The sequence below is a fragment of the Choloepus didactylus genome, chromosome 18 (assembly GCF_015220235.1).
Source record: "Choloepus didactylus isolate mChoDid1 chromosome 18, mChoDid1.pri, whole genome shotgun sequence".
Lineage (NCBI taxonomy): Eukaryota > Metazoa > Chordata > Mammalia > Pilosa > Megalonychidae > Choloepus > Choloepus didactylus.
In genome coordinates this window covers 74,085,843-74,100,982 of record NC_051324.1, presented here as the reverse complement: position 1 = coordinate 74,100,982, position 15,140 = coordinate 74,085,843, and the positions used below count along the sequence as shown (strand labels likewise).

The following is a 15,140-nucleotide window of genomic DNA, read 5'->3' as shown; positions in this document are numbered from 1 at the left end:
ATTACTAAGACCTCCAGCCACCCAAGGAGACTCCAAACAGCCACCTGTGAACTCCTCCATCTCCCACGGCCCCTACATGGAATCTGCTATCAAGCTCTGCCAATCTGCGTCCCATGTTTCAACTCCATCTCCACCTCTCCTCCACCTCATCTGTCACAGCCGTCTCCCTCCTGGTCCAACCTTTCTTCTCTCTCCCAGGTGGGGGCACGCAACTGGGAGGCACCTCTCTCCACCACGCACGTGTGCAACAAAGACAAAGCTCCCGGGGCAGCTGAGCAGGCCTCCCAAGGAGGCTCTCAACTAAGCCCCAGTCCCTTCCCTTGGCACTCGCAAACTGGGTGGCCTCCTTCTAGCCTCCCACACCTTCTCAAACACCCTGCACGACTCAGCTCCAGGGTCGCTGCCTAAGGAAAACCTCAGCCGACCTTTCACCCATACTGCACTGCTCTTCCTTGCTTCTGCGCAGAACATTTATCACATGCTGCGCGTTCATGACACTCTAATGACCAAGGACAAGAGCTGTGCGGGGTCCTTCCATATCCTCAACACCCTCAGCTCCGTACTTGAGTGTGTTTCTGTGCTTGTCGAAGCGAATGGTGGATAAGGCACTACAGTCAGCAGAGAGCAACACACAAAAGCCGGCACCCAACGCTCAGTTAAACTGAGTTTGTATAAATAACCCAGACCCCCTCACGCTTCACGTGGAGGGGAGCCAACCACTGCGATCGCTGTACGCTGATGTGAAAAGAATTTCTGATACTAGGGAGGCAAGGAATCTCAGGCAGAGGAGGATAAGGATAAAATTGTAGAAAGATAACTACCTCCGTGAAGACAGCATGGCATTCCAGATCCGTCACGTGAACGTGAGCCAGAAGGAAATCCGCGAAGGAATTATGCTGCTGCTTGTAAAAGTATTCCCGGGCCAGCACCTGTGCAGCAAACAAGCCCAGTGCGGACGCGCTCAGCCGGACCACCGCGTCGGGGGTGGCACAGTCCAGCAGCAGCAGCTTGGCCTCATCGGACACCTGCCGGTAAAGTTCGTCTGTCAAGTCCCCGGGACCGAGCCTCTCTGTGACCTGCAGCACCGCCGAGGCGCACGAGGCCGAGTGGTAGCCGATGAAGACGTCAGAGGGGCTGTACTTGTGTTTGGCCTTCGCATTGACGAATTTCTCCACCCACGTCTTCAGTTCTTCCACGATGTTCTTCTGCCATTTCTCCAAGACAGTGTTGATATCCAGATAGTGCTTCTCCAGACGATTGATGAGGGGGATGGGAAAATGTCTATACACAACTTCCTTCTCTTCGATGACTATCAGGCGGAAGTCCGGGTGGACCCGACACTTGACACGGTGGGTCCCCAGGCCGAGGTCCACGTACTTCTGGCCCCCCAGGTAGACGTAGTACTGGTTGAGGGCGTCATACAGGCTCTCGTAGAGGTTTTGCAAATTCAGGAGGACTGCCATCTTGCCCGTTTCCATGCAGATCTTCACTCTGTTGATGTTTCTGCAGATCTGGGTGTACTCTTGGTCCTTGGGGAAACTGGAACCAAAAATAATCTCCGGCTGCTGGTCCCCAGTGAAGAACGTCTGTTGGAGAATCTGCAGGGCCATGTAGTTCTTAGTCAGCACGAGTAAGTAGCGGCACTCGGCATCTTCCAGCTCTCGACCCAGCGCATTTTGGTGATCGCCATAAATGTTCTGCTTGATCAACTGGATGGTGCTGACTTCTGCAGAGCACTTTGCCTCAGGCAAGTTGACTGTAAAAATTTCCAGCGGGGAGATGTCATCTTTGCCACTGAAGTTCCGAAGGACGGCCTGTGCAATCTCTTGCGGGGAAGGCTTCTTATTGGAAGCCTTTGCCTTGGCAAAGACCATTTTGATGAGGCTATAGTAGTCACGGAGACCAAAGAATTCTTTGTCTTGGCTCTTACAAACGGTCTCATAGGCTTTGGCAAAGGAAGCAAAGTATCCTTGGATCCTGTCTTTCACGAGGGTGTCTGAAGAGCAAATCCCTCGGGCACTCTCGATGAGCTCTTTCTCATTGGGACTGCCACGTGACACAAAGATACCCCTGTTCATCTTGGCCGGGTCCAGGGCCCAGTTGGAAATGCCGATGAAGCCGACTTTTTTATGGGGGGCAGGATCGTCGTCTATGCAGCCGTCTTCCAGCAGGGGGTGCAGGGTCTTCAGGGGCATTTTGGGAGAGTCTTCTGCCAGCCCCACCTCATCTAACACCACCACGGAGACGTACTGCTGCAGGTCCTTGCCCTGCTGAAAGCGGGCGCACTGCCTGAACGTGCCGATGATCCCCTGGGGCGTGGAGTGCGGGCTGCACTGGAACGAGACCAGGTGGACCTGCTTCAGTTTCCTGAAGAGATCCGAGTAAGCGGACTGGCCTTGCATGGCATCTGCCACGATGGTCTTGGCGAGAGATTTGGAGCTACCGGGCTTTCCCACCAGGAAGAGCGGAATCTTAAGCTCAATGCAGATAACCATCATGAAGACGTTCTCCTTCAGGGCCAAGTTCTTGGCGATGGTTTTCCTCAGAGGCACACCATTCAGAAAAAGATCCTGTGCGTGAGCTATCTCATCCAGAACAAACTTGCTGTTGTTATATGGTTCTGGAAAAAACCTGCAGACAGCTTCCCAGTAGGGCTCTTTCTTTTCTAGAGAGGCGTGATAACAGACCCCGAGAGCCAGCACCAGGGACCAGAGGACAGGGCGTCTCTCAAAGCTGTTTTTGCTGACATTTGACTTGGAGAGAAAGAATTCCAGCTCCGACAAGAGCATCCCACTGTGGTCGTAAAACCATTTGAAAACCTTCACACAGCGCTCCACGTCCCTAAGGCTGACGAAACTGCACTCATTTTCCCTTTTTCTCATGAAACCCTGAGAGGCAGACAGCACTTCTGTGATCAGACAAGTCTCATTCTGATCGATCTTGATGGAGTCAACCAGTCTCTGGACAATCTGCTGAATATAGAGCTTTTCGGCAACGTCGTTCAGTTGTCCGAAGTCCCACACCAGAGGAATCAGGCTCGGAGGCAGGGCATGGACTCGGTAGACCAGCTGCCTCAGGGGGATGGAGCCGAGCTTGTCCGCCGTCTCCTCCGCGCTTACTCTGTACCCTAAACCAGCCGACTCCAAACGGCAGATCATCTCCTCAGAGTGCTTGCGGTAAGGGTTGCAGGCTGCTATGATGTGCAAACCAGAGATCTCAGCTAGGGGCTCCCCATCCACTGTGCCATCACACAGAACCTCTTTGATACAGCTCACGGCGTCTGTGGTGTTGGCTTCGTCAAAGAACAGGGTGGTGTCAAACTGATGCTCGCTCTTATTGGAGATGGCGACCCATTCGGCCTCCCTGACTTTGGAGTAGATCATGTCTGCAGTGGTCCCTCCGTGGACCTTGACCAGCTTCATGGTTTCGGCATCGACACCGCCACGCTGCAGGTCGCTAAGGAATCTAATGAGCCTGGTTTTCCCACAGCCGGTTTCTCCCATGATGATAACGGGAATCCCACACCGGAACCGCATCTCGATGGCCAGGAGCTTAAGCATATTGTCTGTCGTCAGCTCATATGTTTCATCGGGGTCAATGGCCCATTGAATTCCCAAAACGAGGCAGAGTTTCTCAAGCTTCTCGTGTCTGGGCAGCTTGTCAAAGTCAACGTTGAAGGGCACCCTCTGAAGCAGGAGCCCCTGGTACAAGTCCATCGTCATGACGTCCTTCTTGATGACCCTCCCGGTCAAGTGGTTGATGGCGTCAACACCGCCGTTCTGATTGGGCTGGAAATGGAAGCCAATGAACGTCATGGACACGTGGTCACTGTTGAAGAAAACGTACGGGTGAGGCTCTGACTCCCATCTCTTCCGGAGAGAGAAAGGAGCTAGATCTTCTTCACTCACTCCTTTCATGGAGACTTGGTGCTGCCCTGGGCTTTGGTCGGAAATGTCAAGTGTGGGTGTGGCGAAGTCTCTTGCCATAAAGATCATGAAGGTAACCACAAAGTTCTTGAAGCCCTGCAGCGTGTCTCCAACGAAATCAGGATTACAGAAGAGAGAGTCCTCACAATCTTTGAGCTGATAATTCAGGAACCGAGCAAAGTTCTGAAGCTCTGACCAGGACGGGTTTATCACCCCGCAGTAGAACAAGAGATGTTGGAGACACTCTGCTGGGGTGTCTTCGACAGAGCCCTGCTGGTATTGAAACTTGTCCAGGTTTTGGTTCTGGTGGAATCGTTTTAAATACTGGTAGGGTCTTTGGAAAGTTTCGCTGCAGAACTCGCTGTGATCCATTCCTGGCTCTTCCTGGTTTGATGCAGGATGCAGATCCATGTTTATCACTTCTTTGGGAGGCCTGCACATGACTTTTGGGAAGACATCAAGAAAACTGAACTGCGGGGCACGTGCACCCTGGAAAGGAGACACATGATTAAAATGGTTATGACTAATTTCCTTCTAAAAAGTGCTTTTGCATTTTAAACTTCCATGTGGTCCATGGATCTTTACGAACAATTACTTAATATATGCAGCTTTCTATAGGCTCCTTTTTGCACAGGTCATATCTTTCACACCTTAAGGTGTTGTGGAAGCTCAATTGTGGCAGCTGCCTTTCCAATCAGGAAATTACTTTCTAACCCAATTTTCTGAAATGACATCTCCCCATTAAGCATACATGAACAGGTGTGTGTGTGTGAGTATAAAACTCCCTCTTGTTAAGATATTTATATGACAAAGGTCTCCTCCACACCTCGGCTTGCACTAAATAAAACAGTACTTCTCTTAGCAAACAAATTTACTCATTCAGAGTGAGGCTGGGATTTAGCCTGGATATAGAGCATGAATTCCAAAGCAAACAAACGAAAAAAGACTATATGCTAGTTAACAGAAGAGTATTATCAAACATGATTAAACAATAAGTTTAAAGTTTGATTTTTCTTTACTAAGACACTGCGCTTAGCTGTTTCACTAAGGCAAAAGTGGGGAATCAAAACTTACCACTCCACCGTGCTTCACTGCGCTACACCACACTGCACTCCACTGCACTGCACTCCACCTCTTCTACTGCACTACACTGCATTGTACTCCACCCCACTCCACTGCACTACACTCCATTCCACTGTACTGCACTGCACTTCACTCCACTGCATTGTACTCCACCCCACTCCACTGCACTCTACTCCATCCCACTGTACTGCACTGTACTCCACTGCATTGCACTGCACTCCACTACGCTTCACTCCACTGCATTGTACTCCACCCCACTCCACTCCACCCCACTGTACTGCACTGCATTGTATTCTACCCAACTGTACTCCACTGCGCTTCACTCCACTGCATTGTACTCCACCCCACTCCACACCATCCCACTGTACTGCACTGCACTCCACTGCATTGCACTGCACTCCACTGCGCTTCACTCCACTGCATTGTACTCCAGCCAACCCCACTCCACTGCACTCCATCCCACTGTACTGCATTGTACTCCACCCCACTGCACTCCACTGTGCTTCACTCCATTGCACTCCACTGCATTGTACTCTACCCCACTGTACTCCACTGCACTTCACTCCACTGCACTCCACCACACTGCACTCCAATAAGACCTGAAGGAATTAAAAATCCCTCACGCACCCACATGAACAATGCTCTGTAATACACACCAGCTTTGAAGACTTCTTTGGCAGTACTGCATTCTCTTCCAGGATTTCAACAATATATAAATGACACCGATTCCGAAGCCACATTTTCCCATTTATATCCATTAAGTATTGTAAAATTAGGAGTTTGAAGAGAAATCCCAAAATTCCGGTCTGTACCTAAAGACAGAATCACATGGGTTTTTAAATATCGACACAACATGGGGACCAGTTCTCCCAACCCGAAGGGCCCTTGTGTTTTGTTCCCTGAGAACGAGACTGAACGCTCATGCACAGAGAAGGAAGAGATTCCGGACACTGGGGAGGAGGGGTCAGGCCGTGGGCACCGTGGTCCACCGCTCTGTCACTCCAGACACTTACGGAAGAGGTCACATCGAAGTGGAAGATCACGGGCGTCCCCCGGTACTTGGCGTCCAGGAAAGGCAGGAGGGAGCCCAGGACTTTGTTTTCATCCACCTGAGGGTCGATCAGTCGAATAATCTTCAGAGGCACTTCTTTCCCACCACACTTCATTTTCAATTCTTGATGCAGTCTCTTCACGTAGAGAGATTTTCCTGAAATGTCAAAATATGGAAAGGAAATTAGGTCCATGGCTTTGGCCAAAGAGTCAGGGAATCTGGACAGAAGGACCAGAGTCGTTCTCTTGCTGTAAACATCGAGACGGTGCATGCAACCTGACGCCAGACTAAAGAAGGCACTTTTGAAGCCTCCAATTTCCCAGCTGTTACCCACCCAGAATCTTTGCCGAGGCAGCGAGTGAAGCAGAATTCAAATAACGGCAGCAAAAGTAACCTTGGGGGCAGGGGAAGGAGCAACTTTTCTCCCAACAGAACAGACTATTGCTACTGGAATAAAGACCATAGCGACAGAAATGGCTATTTCTTTTCAAGGCTTCGGCGCCGTTCCCAGACAGGGTAACTCTTCACTGAGAGCGAGAGTCGGGCTAGGAAACGAGATAGGGCGTGAAGGAAAGGCCAGGAGGCGTCAGGGTCTTCTCAAGACGGAAGAGTAATCCCCACTCCTGCTCTCACCACCCACATCAACCCCAAAGAGGCCAAAGGAGTGAACAAAAAGAACAAAAAAGAGCAGCCGTAACATGCAAAGATGCTAGCTCAGAGGGGGGCAGCAGTGGGCACACAGGGGCTGCCCAATTCTGGGAAGCAGGTGAGAAACGGGGTCCCGTTCTGGCACAGGCCCCGGCTGGCAACTTAAGGCGAGTCAAGCTCCCCGCTGCTGGATGGGGAAGGGTGGTCAGGAGGTCCTGGGGGAAGTGGGGTCTCTGCAGCCCCCCAGCCCTCCTTACCAACACCGGCTCTCTCCGACGTCACGATCCCGACACACATCCGGTCCCTGAACACAGCCGCGGCTGACGGGATCTGCTCTGGGACCTGGAAATGGCTCTCCAGGTAGTTCTGGGTGGCCTTGAGCGATGCCTGGGGGGTAACAAGCACCTTGAACTGGCTGAAGGCCGAGGGCAGGTAGCAGTGCTCCCGCTCGCTGTCGCACAGCACCACCAGCTGGTAGTCCTCCAGGTGCGGCTGCAGGCACAGGCTCTGGAAGAGGGCCTCAGCCCGGCAGCCCACGTCGTAGCTCAGCTGGTCGGCGAACAGCAGGCTGTAGACCTTGCGCCCCCGGGAGCCCGGCGTGAGGCAGCGGCGCAGGAGCAGAGCCACCTCTTCGAAGGTGGTGGCGGGGGTGCAGAGCAGCACCTCGTCGTAGGTGGGCAGGGGCTGGCCCGGGGCCTGCATGTAGACGGCCAGGGCGGCGGGCAGCACCTCGGCGCAGCTGCAGACCACGAGGTTGGGCTGGCCGGCCTGCAGGCCTCTGGGGAGCCGCCGCTCCACGGGAGGCCCGCCCATGGCGGACAGGCGCGCCAGGCAGCGGCCGAGGGCATCCAGGTCTAAGCAGGCGGGCAGGAAGGCACCCAGGCACGCCATCGACTGCTCCATGACCACTCTCAGCTTGTCCACCAGGCTGGACTCGGCGAAGAGCATCAGCGGCAGCTCTTCCGCCATCATCGTCTGCCGGTGCTGGGCGGCCTCACTTCCGGGCTCCCTGCGGGCCGCCAGGACCTCGCATGGGGTGCAGGTGCCCTTGATGAAGGAGAGCATCGCCAGGGCTGCCTCGCTGGGGTCCGGCTTCTTGAGCTCCGTGCTCAGGTAGACCAGCTGCTCGGCGGTGTAGAAGTTGAGGTGGAAGTGCTCCATCCGCTTCTGCGTCACGAATCGCTCCCAGTGCTCCAGGAAGTGCTCCATCTGCCGGCAGAGGGCCTCCAGCAGCGGGGCCACTGGCCCACTGCCCTGCAACTGGCCCACCAGCCCCAAAGCGAAGTCCATGCGGACGGACACGCCCCTCCTGGGGGAGCAGTACACCCCCGCCGACCAGGTCCGGAACAGCATGTTCCCGGCCGAGTAAAGGTTGAAGAAGCACTGGACGAGCCTCTGCACGCTGGAAAACACCTGTGGGAAAGGGAACCAGAAGGGGCCGTTACAGAGCCGGACTGGGGGGGGCGAAGGGTCTAGAATAATAAAGCGGGGTTTTAATTCAAAGGACTGGGCTCATTTCTTTCTACCAGTTCACTGCGTGACCTGGAGCAGACGACATCTATCAATAAAGGCCTTCCCCCCTCATTTATATAATCGGCCTCAGAAGTGGGCTCTCTAGCAGGAATAAGTTGTAAAGATAAAGGATATCGTTTGTAAAGTCCAAATGAACTTGAAAGAAATAAAACCATAAAAATCAATAAAATATTAAAATCAAGAGACTGTGACATACACCAATATGCCTATCTCCATAGGGTGACTTTTGATTTTGAAGAAGGTCGGCATCTAAATCTTTAGGTATTTTGGACTCTTGGTAATTTAGAGTAAGTGAAGCAAGTTAAGTTTCTTTCTAAGCACCGCTCATTGGGTTATCTCCTTTACAACGTCAAAGACAATTCATTCTATGGATCTTAAGAAGCTCCCAGGGGCTGTCACACCTTCAACTTCTGTCAATTCATCAGGAATTTGCAGGCCCCGCATGCTGCAAGCGCACTAGCTCGACACTCTGGCAATTTAACCGTGGAGCGAGTCTTCTCAATTAAATTCAAACGCAAACCATTTTTAGCTTCCCAAGCAACCCCACAGGGTGAGCTTAAAACACCTAGCTTGGCTTCCAGCACAATTACAAATTCTTACCACAGAAAATTTCTCCACTTCAACATGGCTCTGCTCTTTCTTGCCAGACATCAGCATCAACTTGTTCAAAAGCTCTTTCAACTCTTCTAAAGAATACTCGCGTGCTTCCTCGCGGTCGCCGCGACACTCAGGGAGCAGCAAACGAACAACCGTGTCTCGGCAGATCTGTGAAGGATGTCGCGTTTAGACGCTGCTTTCCGGCAGGCCCAGACCCCCCACTGGCAGCTGCTGTCGGTGTCCCGACAGCCCTGCCCGGGCGCGGGGCGGCTCACCTTCTGGCCGTCTTCGGGGGCCTTGATGACATAGATGCCTTTGTTGTTGATGGCCGTGGCCAGTGACAGGGACGAGAGCTCCACGGACCCATGACTCTCCTTCACCGTCTTTAGCCACTCCAAGTTCCTGGCAGAATCACTCTGTTGGGACAAAAGGAGAGGAAGTAGCCATGGTGCCCGTGACCTTCTCATCCTCCTGCAGCACTGCCTCCACCCTCTCTAGGTGAGCTCCCACACACCCTTCTCCCAGGGTCACCTCTGCCAGCCCCTCGGGGGAGGCCTCCACACCCTGTACCCCAGTGGCGTCAGGTGCCTCTCCGCCGTGCTCACTTCACTCGGCTCAGCCCCCCAGCACCCTGCGTTGCCACGTTTGTAGGAGGCTGGCTGCCCGTCCAGGGCACAGGCTGGCAGGCGCAAGGCGCACAGCTCATATTCCCAGCTAAACAGAGGAGGTGGGCAGGCCCACACCCTGCTCTCCTTTTGAGGCCACTGTTTGCCTGTCCCCGGCACAGCGAACCCTCCAGGGGGTGATGCTGGAGATGACAGGGCTGTGGAACGTCTTAATGCCCTTCCAGGGTCCCCTGGTGTCATCACGAGAAACAAAGGAAAAACCGCAACGGCGGCTGTCGTTCGGCCTTGAGCATCTACAGCCCCACCTGTTCATTCCATTTCTCCCTTCCTCTCTCACCCCATATATAACCCAGGTGCCCTGGCGCGGGCTCAGCTTTCTGACAAGCTCCCCGGGCATGTTACATGGTAGATGTCTACTACACTTCCTTCAGCTCAAGGGTTTATTTTTTTCCGATAAAAAAAATTAACATACATGAATGGTAGAAAACACCAAAAAGTATACAGAATAAAAAATAATTGCTACCATCTAGAGAAAACCAGTAGTCACATTTTAGCATATTTCCTTTTGACCTTTCTTTTCCATGTTTCGTGTGGCAGATGAAATCCTGAATCCTGATTTTTAGCATAACAAGAGTGAGAACAAACTTCCACATAGAAAGAACTGTTTTTAAACAGCATGTCAAAATGGCTGCATAAAACCCCACCCCACGGGGGTGCCAGCATTTGACAATCATCCCCTTGACATTCTAAATGATGCTTTATGTAACTGACCTACTTTGGGGCCAGAAGGAAGACTTACCAGTTTCTTGGGCAGGTTCTGGTCGTTTTCCAGAGCGTTCCACAGTTCCTTCAGGTGTACCATGAACTCGTCGAAACCTGCCCTGGCGTCCAGCTTGTACAGCAGCGGCGCGTAGCCCTGCACGGCGTCATGGAAGCAAGCGACCCGGTCCACGTCTATGTCGTTCTCCCCCGCCGAGATGGAGGCCAGGTCCACAAACACCTTCAGCTCATTGATGTCTCGAGAGGAGAAGAGGCAAGGTTAGTGTGGGGCCTCCATGGTGACACGAGGCTGACGTCTCGGGCAATAGTCACACCACGTCCCAGGCGCCACCCAGGCTCCTGAAGAGCTGATTTCACTTAGTCCACACAAGAGCCCCATTTTGTACAAAAAGAAACTGAGGCTCGCACAGCAAATAATATGCTGACAGTTATCTGTTTAAAAAACCAAACCCTGAGATGCATTCTCGATGTTCTTTTTGGGCTAAGCCATGACCCAGAGTGGACAGAGCCCATTACCGAAAGCAGGGAGGCTTCTGGTGAGAGACGGAGCCAGTGTAGCCTCGGAGGCAGCGGGTGGCAGCCCCTCGAACGCACCATTGCACACCAGTGCTACCCTCTTCCCTTCCTCTCCTGCTGCCCTCTCTGAGTTACCTTCGACAGGGTCCCTAAGTCCCTAAAGAGCTAAAAAGGCTGCAGAGCCCTAGACTGCAAAAGAAATGCAATGAGGACCTTGAAGTAAAATCTCCCTGTGGGCAAGAGCTTTTCTCTAGTCAAAATCGACAGGAGGAAAAGCCAAAGGGAGCCAGATTTTAAAGACACTGCTCCCCACTGAAAAAACAAGTGGCAGAGGAAATCGGTTTCACACTGGAACATGAGAAGTATTGTCCTGATAGAGACTCTGCCTACAATAAATGAACCACACTCTACACACGTGCTTAAAGAACACAGATGCCAACTTCGCGTCCTTCACACAGCACCCGGCTAAGGGAAGGGAGCTGCTGAAAGTTCACCTGCCCTCCACCCCCAGGACCCATCTGGAAACCCTCTCCAGACCCCAGCTGGCTCCTCACATCGTTAATTTTACCTGCAAGAGCCTCCCGCACCCAGCTGAGGAACTCCCTCCTCAGGGACAGCTCCATCAGGCACTGGTGCCGGGTCTCGCTGATGTCCTGGAGCAGCCTCCTGGCCTGGATGAGCTGCTGGCTGATCTGCTTCAGTTTTTCATGGCGAAAGGAGGTGAGGGCTTCCGTCTGCAAGGCAGGGATTCACTGTGGCCCGGACAGCAACGCCGGCTGCCCGTCGGCTCCCGCCCTCCCTGAACCACGGGCACGGGCAAACAGAAGCAGCGCATTCTCGAATTGGACAAGGGTCGGGACTTGTAAACAGAATCTTCATGGCTTTTTTCCCTTTCCCTGATCAATAACTCCTGCTCTTCTGTACCGACACTCTCCTGAGCATTTTACATGGATTTTAAAATCAAACCCTCACAGTCACCCTGCCAGGTACGTGTTGTCACTTTTCCCATTTTAGAGATCAAGAGCTCAGAGCTGTGACTTACTCTAGACTATGCGGATGGGATTTAGGCCTCAGCGTGCAACACACCGAATTTTGTGCTCTTAAGTGTTATCACACCTCACTGTACTATAAGTATAGGATGACTGGATGCCCACCTGGAAAACCAGAGAGCAAATACTTGCTCCTTCAATTGAACAGAAACAATTTATCACTTAGCCTCTCCTGTCTAGAACTGGGAGATGTGGTTGGATTGCCTGCAAAATAAATTCCATTTTTTCTTCTACAACCCAAGGGAATCAGATCACTCTTTAAAAATATTGGACGACTAAAAGAATCATCACCCCATCATAAATTTTTCCTCCTCACGCTGACCCAAGCAAGCTCTCACCGGCCAAGGAGCAGTCATGCTATTTATGACCAAAAGTAAAAATGAAGCCCTTGCATATCCAGGCACGAAGCACAATGCAAATATGATCACTTGAAGGAAGCGACTCAAATCATCTCGTCTGGCTTTTAAAAGCCAGAAAGCTCACAGGCGCCAAGGAGTCCAAGGCAGGAGCCCCCCAAGTCCCTGGCACATAACTTACGAAGTTCAATATCGTGTGAAGGATACTGAAGTCGCCAGTCAGGCCCAAATTCTCCTTGACCTTCAAGATGACCTTGGCCGAGTCAATGGCCTGATGCAGGCAATGGTACTCCTTGATCTGCCTCACTCGCTCCCAGATCCAGTCATTTTGGGAATTACGATCCACGAGGCACATAATTCGGAAGTCGTTGGCAAGGTCGCTGTATTTATTTACAAAGTCTTTGAAGATGACATCGATTTCTGCAAAAGTGATCTCTCCCGACTTCAGATCCTGATAAAGTTCAGCAAACTTCTCGTAACAAGGAAGGTACGAATAATTATACAGGTCTTCAAGGTGAATTGGCTGTCTTTCTGATTCCTCGTCAGGATCGCTCAGCAACTTGGCCGCTTCTTCCCAGAAGACCTGGAAGACGTGGCTGTCCTTGAGCAGGTCCACCTCTGCAGCCATCTTCTGGAGTTGGGGGCTCAGGAGTGTTGTGAATGCCGAGTGTGAGGAGGTGGGCAGCCTCACGGTTGTGGCTTCATTTAATCTTTTACCACCAAGATCTTCTAAATGTTTCTGTTCAATCTCTCCAAAGTCCACTTTCGAAACCATAAAAAGAAAGTCAGAAGTTGAGCCTCTGATCACTGTATTATCTTATTTCACAATGACAATATTTACTGTCCTCACTTTTCTAAAAAATCTGAAGTGAATACAATTTCTGGCACTTTTGCGTTCAGTAGGAATTCGCAGGTCCCTCCCTTCCCCCTTGGGCTCGTTCACTGATTTTGTGATAAAGAGAGCATCGTAACTTCTGGGTAAGTTTGAAGACACACATCTACTTTCACTCCCTCCCCAAATCCCACTATGATGACAGAGAAGAGATTTTTTTTAAAGTCATAAATCTACAAAGATGATAAGAACAGACAGGAGATAGCAGCAAAATTTCAGAAGTTGGAAAGTAAATGACTTCTGAGGCCTGGGAACTTCATGGGGGGAGCTGAGAATCAAGCAGAGCTACAGCACAGAATTCCCTAAAAGCACAGTAATTGGTTGCCCAGGAAACCGGAAACTGGGAGGTGGTGATAAACTAAGGAGGACTGGATTGACAGTCTAAGTGGTTCACTGTGCTGATCCTCACTCCGCCCCCTGGTCTACACAGCTCTCTATATGCCCTTGCAAAACACAGGTGGTTTCTTTTCCAGAGAGGATAAAACAGAGACTTCTCCAAGGAGCAGGTAACAGATACAATAAAGGCATTTTCGGGAACGTACCCTTTCTCAGGAAGCTAACAGGATACATTCTGTGAACTTCAAGGAATAAGACAGAGGAAGACAAAAGATGCAGACAAGAAAGAGAAGAGTACGAGTGCCAACCCAAAGCAGGGACTCAATAAATATATGCACATCAGACGCCGGGAACCCTCCAGTCCTCGTCTTCCCCTTGGCTCCCAGAAACCTAGCAGCCAGGCCCATGCCTTCCAGACCAGAGACTGAAAGTCTTTTCTGGAGAATCTGACCAGTCCAAAGAAAAGACCTAAAGACTCAGACCAAATAAAAGGCCTGGCCGCATCGCTCTGGTTGAAAAGCTGGAATCATTTTATTCAGACTTTTCAGTGAATTCTTTAGTCCCCTCCTTCAGTATAAACAGCCAAAGGAGAATTTCCAGGCATAGGAGGAAAGTTTTTAACACAAAAAATAGATTCCACAACAAACCAAGAGATAAAAGCAACTCAGGGGAAACAGGAAACTGCAAAGAAAAGAAAAGCTCTAAAACAAAAATATCACTAATAATCTCAGTGCAGTAAGATCCTGCAGTCATGAACAAGAAGAGGATAGTATGAAACATTTAACAGAAAGGCTGGATGATCAAGCTGAGGAAATCTCTTAGAAAGAGAAAAAAAAAGATGGAAAATAGGAAAGAAAAATTATGGAAAATTAGGTGACCATTCAAGGAGGGCCGATATCCAATTACTACGAATTCCAGCAAGAGAAAAAGGAGGAGAGAACATAATCAGTGAAATAATTCAAGAGAGTTTCTAGATGGAAAACCCACCTAATTCCCAGCTAAATGGAGGCAGATAGATCCATGCCAATTATTACGGAATTTCAGAATGGTAGGGACCAAAAGATCTCAAGAACTTCCAGAAAGAGAAAAAAATGTCATATTCGAAGGATCAATAATTAGAATTGCATCTGACTTCCCAATGGCACACTGCAGAGACAAAGGAACAGGGCATTCAAAATTCCAAAAGAAAATGATTTCTAATGTATAATTTTCTACCTAGCCAAATTATCAAGCGAGTGTGAGGGTAGACATTTTCAGACATGGAAGGAATCAAGAATTTAACCTCCTGTGCCTTCTTTCTAAGGAAGGTCAGAGAGGGTATGTTCTACCAAAATATGGAAATAAGAAAGAGGAAGCCAAGGTTTACAGGAAATAGATCCAGGACAGAGGGGACAGGATTCCCCGGAAGGGAGGGTCTGGGGTGACAGCCCAGCCATTTGGGGAGATTCCTTCTCACAGATCAAACTGATTGTTTTGAGAGGAAATCCAGACCTTCAAAGAGTGTGTTTGGGATCTATAACTGATCGGGATCATAAATAAGTACATCAGAAACAAAGCACATGAGAAGATAAGAATTATAATTCTAGAGAAACAAATTTTGTGCGAGAAACATAAAGTAATCACAGCTGCTTCAAGGCTCAGTTGTGAACCGTTTCTTTACACAGCTGTGATCATGTAAACTCCAAATAGTTATCCACCTAAAATTATGATATAACTGGGAGCAAGGGGTGGTGGGAAGATTAAAGTG

The 15,140-nt window shown here is 50.6% G+C and overlaps 1 protein-coding gene across 3 annotated transcripts in view; it reads right to left on the bottom strand.

Moving 5' to 3' along the window:
- Nucleotides 1–15,140, bottom strand: part of RNF213 (ring finger protein 213) — a 100,078-nt gene that overhangs the window by 43,433 nt on the left and 41,505 nt on the right. For all 3 annotated transcript variants that reach the window (XR_005212659.1, XM_037808886.1, XM_037808887.1), the window contains 9 exons: nucleotides 12,347–12,927; nucleotides 11,329–11,494; nucleotides 10,264–10,481; nucleotides 9,114–9,254; nucleotides 8,842–9,006; nucleotides 6,966–8,121; nucleotides 6,023–6,216; nucleotides 5,666–5,821; nucleotides 822–4,415 (listed from right to left, as the gene is read on the bottom strand). Coding sequence is in view for 2 of the 3 variants with exons in the window: in XM_037808886.1 (XP_037664814.1) it covers nucleotides 822–4,415; nucleotides 5,666–5,821; nucleotides 6,023–6,216; nucleotides 6,966–8,121; nucleotides 8,842–9,006; nucleotides 9,114–9,254; nucleotides 10,264–10,481; nucleotides 11,329–11,494; nucleotides 12,347–12,927 (6,371 nt within the window). In the remaining variant the exon portion in view is untranslated. The remainder of the gene's footprint in view (nucleotides 1–821; nucleotides 4,416–5,665; nucleotides 5,822–6,022; nucleotides 6,217–6,965; nucleotides 8,122–8,841; nucleotides 9,007–9,113; nucleotides 9,255–10,263; nucleotides 10,482–11,328; nucleotides 11,495–12,346; nucleotides 12,928–15,140) is intronic.